Source organism: Mirounga angustirostris, unplaced genomic scaffold (genome assembly GCF_029215605.1).
Source record: "Mirounga angustirostris isolate CCGP_5_RB_7025 unplaced genomic scaffold, mMirAng1.0.hap1 SCAF_1, whole genome shotgun sequence".
Lineage (NCBI taxonomy): Eukaryota > Metazoa > Chordata > Mammalia > Carnivora > Phocidae > Mirounga > Mirounga angustirostris.
The window spans coordinates 63,983,880-63,990,076 of NW_026991709.1; the positions used below are offsets into that span (position 1 = coordinate 63,983,880).

General features: G+C 40.9%; 1 protein-coding gene across 2 annotated transcripts in view; it reads right to left on the reverse strand.

Annotated features, from left to right (window-relative positions):
• The window catches only part of TMEM39A (transmembrane protein 39A), a 31,726-nt gene extending 29,023 nt beyond the window's left edge, over positions 1-2,703 (reverse strand). Inside the window, exons 1-2 of one of the 2 annotated variants that reach the window (XM_064593870.1) lie at positions 2,380-2,703; positions 1,051-1,237 (exon numbers count right to left, since the gene is read on the reverse strand). In XM_064593870.1, the coding sequence (XP_064449940.1) occupies positions 1,051-1,163 (113 nt within the window). In that variant the 5' untranslated portion in view covers positions 1,164-1,237; positions 2,380-2,703. The remainder of the gene's footprint in view (positions 1-1,050; positions 1,238-2,379) is intronic. The other variant, XM_045902920.3, reaches the window with a different exon arrangement.
• Between the last annotated feature and the right edge of the window lie 3,494 nt (positions 2,704-6,197).

The window sequence follows — 6,197 nt, forward strand, 5'->3', positions numbered from 1 at the left end:
AATCCAAAAACCAGCAGAGTAAAAAAATAATACTCTAGAGTAAGTTATAAGTGCTCTGTATACATACATAAATATAAAATTTGGATTGAAAATTAGTATAATGAGAATCAGAGACTAGAAAAATCCCTTCAAACAGGAATTTCAGGGAGAGCCCCACTGAAACAACAAGATCAGAACTGATTTTGAAGATTGAGTAGAACTTGGGTTGGAAAGTCAGAAAGAAAGGAGGAAGGCAGGCCAGGAAGAGAGAAGTGCACAAATAACATCAGGAGGGCCTAAAAAGGCAACAATTGTACTGATTGCTAGTAGTACTGAAAACTAGAATCCAAGCAAGAGAAAACTCTATTCAGAAAGGAAGCAAAAAGTAGGTGACAAAAATTATCTTGACCAAACACTTGATATAAAGTAAAAGCCATCTCTTTCCACTGCCACATTACTGAAACTCCTTATGAAGTGAGTTATCCTGGCTAAGATTAGAAATAATTCATCCTAACTTTTGAAAATTAGGAACAAAGATAAATTTCCATTAAAAAGACCACATTCTTTATTCTCATATACAAGTCTTATAATGTTTGGGTTACAAATGACAGTTTATTTAGTCATTTCAAACAATTCTTTGAACAAAATAATTTTTAAGACCCTTGATAGAATATGACTTCTAATTTTAGAATTTCATGTTACCTGTCAGTTTTAATTTGTCCTCCCGCACTCCAAAGAAAGAATGCTAGTAAGTAGTTAAACCACAGCATTTCTCGTATACTTTAATTCAGGTCTCCCTTCTTTTAATAGCTAAAAAAGTGATGACTAGAATTTGGATTATCAGCCATAAGTAAGAATGGGACTGCTTTCACTTTGTGGACCCCATATCACAACTTCCCACTCCAAAAGTATTCTGAAATACTGAGCTTTCAATCTTCAAGGGCAGGATCCCCACTTCACTGTCAAGAAATAACCTTGATAAGCAAGTATCTGAATAGCACGATGACTACTATGTTAGTCGTACCGATCATAGGGTATTACAAATTATGCATTGTCTTATTTCTTCTTTACCTGTTTCTCAGGCCTGTTCCATTGCCACAGCCCCCACCAACCAATGTCTGTAAAGACGGTAAAGCTGAACGGCTTAGCTGCTGCCGACTAGGGCCCCTCCTTCCACCGGGCATGTCCGGGAACCAGTCTGCTTCCAGTGCCACCTGTAGTTGCAACCCAGGTTAATGGCTGTCAACCTGTTTCAACTCTGAACAAAAGAAAAGACATTTAAATATCAGTTTACTATTTCTAAATTAGGCAATGTAACAAAACAACAGAAAAACTGAATGAGTAGGCCTCCTGAAACCAGATTTTCAAATAAATGCTCCCCCAGTGTCTATTACCTACTTTATTCTAAGGAAAGGCCTAGTCAGACTCTAATGGGTTAGAAGCCTAAGTTTTGATCTAAGCTTTGTTCAGCGTTAGGTAAGTCACAATTTGTGTCTTTTGTCAGTCAACTTGTGTCATATGAATGATATTACAATCAGGTAGAAGTTAACAAGAAATGCCTAACGTATGCATTTCCAACTCATATGTAGTATTTCACAGTAAACCACTGGAAATACAGGAGAATCAGCACTGTCCAAAATGTTAGGTTTGTTACCAAGGGATCTGGGTTCTGAGATTACATGTGCCACATGTTATCTGACTGTAACTGAGGCATTAAACCTCTGAGTTTGTTTCTTCAAAAGTATTCCTTGTCCTACAGAGGTTGTTGTGAGGACTGACAAGATGGACAAAAATACACCAGTTGGCCTTTAACTCTTTTAAAAGTAAAACTGTTCAAGTGGTAACTCCATATATTAGAGTGAAAATATCAGAAGGAGCTATAGTGGATGCCCACTACAGAAAAACTGGTATGAAATCATTTAGAAATTACTGAAACTGCGGGACTAAAAGACAAGTAACAGATGAAGACACTCGCCGAAAGGAGGGTCCGCCCGTATGTACGCCAAAACCTGCTTCCTAAACAAAACTTAAAGACTGAAAAATGGCATCCGGGAAAAACCCTGGTTTTCAAATGTTACTGCAGAATGATCCAATGTTCCCTATTCCTAACAGCCTTTGGCGGTAGACTAAAAAATGCCAGGTGAGACAAAATATTCAAACCGTTGGATGTAGGGCCTGCTGGTTCTTGCTCAATTAACGAGGGAAATAAAAGTGTGGAGCAAAAAATTGGGATAGAAGAGGCGAGAGGATGAGGTGGGGAAGGCGGATGACAAGAGACCACAAACTTCAACAGGCTGGCCCCTAAAAGGGGACAAACGACAAAGCGGTTCCCGCGGCGCAACCCGAAGACCTGAAGCAGGCCGGGACAATCACACAGCGAGGAGGCTCGATAATACTCACGCATGGAGGAGGCCCAGCCGGTGTGGCGGGATCCTTAGGAGAAGGTGGCGGCTTTACAGACTGGACCCCAGGCAAGAGAATTCCCTCCCTGCGTTGAAGCGCTCCAAACCAGCTGGTTGTCTGCAGGCCGTCCCCGCCCGGAAAGTCGAGAAAAGGTGTCCAGGCTTCGGGCTGCCAGCCCCCGCCCCAGCCCCAGGTCAGTACCAGAGTCAGAGCCAGAGCTAAAGTTAAAGGCAGAGCCCGGCCGGGTCAGCACTCATCCGCAGCCTCCATTACCGCGGAGCTGAGGAGACGTGGCAGCGCACGGAGATGACGTCAGTTCCGCGACTGCCGGGCGCTCCAGCCTCAAGCTGGCGTCCGGAACTACACACTCGGTTTGGGAGAGGGCTCCCCACCCCCTCCCGCATGCACCTGCGCAGTGGGACTCGCCTTCTCTGTTGGTTCATGGTCCCGCCTTCCCCGCCAGCGCTGGCCAACGTATTTCCTCCCTGGTCGTCTAAGATGCCCTGGCACCATGCTGGCGCTTCTTTGCTATCTCATGGACTCCCCTTAACAACCACGTACAAATTATCGCCCCAGTTTTACAGATAGGGGAGGTTGGGAGACGTCGCCTACGGTCATGTCACTGCCGGGTAAAGGAGTTCAAGTCGTGATGTCATGCTTTAGCATCCAGTCGTGCGCCTATTATATGTAAAGGACTGGATGGATGCTGGAGTTAAACAAGTGAATACCACAGTTTGCTCAGTCTATTGAAAGAGACGAGACACCAGGAAAACACAGTAATTACAATATAGTAAATGCAACAAAAGTATGCCCAAGGTCCAGAGGTTAGCAAGCAATTCATTGTAATTTATTCAGTGTAATAAATTCTGTGGAATAGTGGTGGTGGCAATACCAAGAAAAACTTGTGAGCCTGGAGTTTAAAGCCAAGACTCCAAGAATGATTAGGCTGTTCGTGGGAGAATGGCATTCTAGTGAAGGAAGTGGCAGATAAAAAGGTAAAATGGTGGGAAACATCATGATGAATTCAGAAACTGCCAATAGTTTAGTATTAGAAGAACAGTAAAAGTGTCAAGAAGAGCATGTGTTTGAGATCTCTGGCTCCAGAGATTTTAAACACCTTGAGAGAATGCCCTTTGTATGTAGTATCACACAGTTATAGATTAGTTAACCTTTATGAGAGTTATTGCCGTGTACGACACTAGACTAGTACCTTTACACGTTTCGTTTACATCTTATATTGCTTTGATACTATCATTGTTCCTATTTTACAGAGGAAACAAGTTTTAAGAGAAGTTAAGTAACTTGTTGAAAATAACCCAGCTAATAAGTGGCAGAGCCAGAATTTGGAGCAGAATGACCAATATAAAAACTACGAAAGTTAGTAATATTCCAAATATTCTTAGTGCCCTAATGTACTACAGAACTTTCATTCATGAATATATAAAACCCAACATAGATCATTACGTATTTCCGTAATTTTGTACATTTATTTTCATATATGCTCTGCTAACTGCTTCCTAGCTTGCTACATTGAAACTCCTTTGCCACTTTTCTTTTGGCTCACCAGCGTCCTTCATTCATTCAGCAATTATTTATAATTGCTACTGTGTACCAGGCACTGTCTTACTGCACAAGACAGATATGTTCCTGATCTCCTGGAGTTTATATTCTAATGGGAAGCATTTGATAAATAAAATAATTACACATTATAAGTGTTATGGAGACAAACGGGCTAAGGTAGAAAATAAGGGAGGTTTTGTTTTGAGGGGATATGAATATGAGGGAATAGTATTTCAGCAGAAACCTGAATGTTGGGAAGGAACCAGAGAGGCAAAGATGGGAGGGAAAAGATAGAAAACAAAATTTATGCAGAGATTCTATGTTGTGCAAGAGCTTGTTATGTTTGAGAAAAAACACAAAGCTCTAAAGCTAGGTCATCGTGAACAAAGGAAAATGTGGCATGAAATGAATTTGAAGACACAGGAAGAGCTTAAACATGGAAGATCTTTTAAACCAGAGTGTTTGCAATTTAAGTTAGTGGCTGGCATAGGACCCAGAAATCTGTGATTTTCATAGCTCCAGGATTCTGGCACTTATTTACATATGGGACCCACTGGAATAAACCACCTCATCTGTTAAGGAAATGAAACAATTATTGTTGGGGTTCACATGAAGCTCACTAATGTGTACAGGGCCCACTTATCTCCCAATCTCTTGATGTTCTTCCACCTAGATAAACATTGTAAAGTCGCAGAAAATACTGATTTATTTTCATTTCAAAGACATAACACAAGGTGATTTCCATTTTCTTCTGATTACAGAAAACTTGAATTACAGAAAATAAAAACTCCTTTAATTATTAAGTTTTAAAAATTATTCTCGGCTATATTCATTTTAGACTAACTTTGAAGCCAAGGTTACTGTGGTGTTTGTCTATGTAACACACTGTTTTAGTTATGTGCTTTTGATGAACCATTCATTTTGAAGTACTGCACGCCTTCCAGAAGTAGAAGAAATGGATTTCAAGTTTTCATTTGGATTCCTGAAGAAGTCTTGTATAATATAGTGTTGACGATCCATTTTCTCTTCTTGCCTATGCACCCAAAGTGAGTGATATAACCCATTCCTAATTGATCAGCCTTATTTTATCTTTCACCATTCCTCAGTGTATATCCTAAACCTCCCCTACCATCAATCTATGCTCTACTCCCACTTTCTACAAATTATGTTTCCCCATTTTTAGTGTCTCCAGCACAATATTCCTTAATTGCAATATTTCATTTTCATTTCAGTAGACTCCTCCCACTCCTTTTCCAAATTTGCATCTCATCTTGATCTTTCTTTCTCTCCACATGAAGCAGCTAACTGATAGCAATTGCATACTGCCTTATGTTGTAAATAATCTCTGGGGAAGTATATTTGTCTTCCCACTAGTTCTAAACTCGAGGACACAGATCTCATCTCGTACTTTCATATATTTCCACAGAGCCTAGGAGGTTACCTTGCACATTTTAGACAGTGAGTAAATACTTGTATGATTACTATATATACCTATGTATAGCTATAAACCTATTCTGTCCAGTATAATGTTACCCACAGATTTTTCCCATGTCTATTTCACCTCAATTGTTATAAAATCCTATTATAAAGAGATTTGTGCTATATTATTTTCCACTTCTTGGTTTTTTTGTTTTGTTTTAAGATTTTATTTATTTATTTGACAGAAACACAGAGAGAGAGGGGGAGTGGGAGAGGGAGAATCAGGCTTCCCACAGAGCAGGGAGCCGGGTGCGGAGCTGGATCCCAGGACCCTGGGATCATGACCTGAGCGGAGGACAGACGCTTTAACAACTGAGCCACCCAGGCGCCCCACACCTCTTGGGTTCTTACAGTGCTGTATATATTCAGGTACTCAACAAATCTATATTATTTAATCTAATCTATCTTATTAATAAGAAGCAGTTTGATGTGCAAACAACTTCTAGCCTACGTTGTTCCACTAACTGTGGGCAAAAAACATCCTCTCTGATCTTCAGTTTTCTGGCCGCAGAGAATAAGGTGTTTTAAATATGCTACAGAGTGTAAGGAATTACCATTATTAGACATATTTTCCCAGGGGATGCCTTTTATTCATTCTCTCCTGGGCTTCGATTTTCTGAGAGACCGAGAGATGCATTTTGAACCTTTCACTACACCTGGCGACATGAAGCAGCTAACTCTACAGTCTGGTTCCAAACCAACGAGCGAGACTCGCCACGCGCTGCGGGCCGGCACTCGGCTGACATCCCGGCGCCGCCCTCCCAGAGAAACTCGGC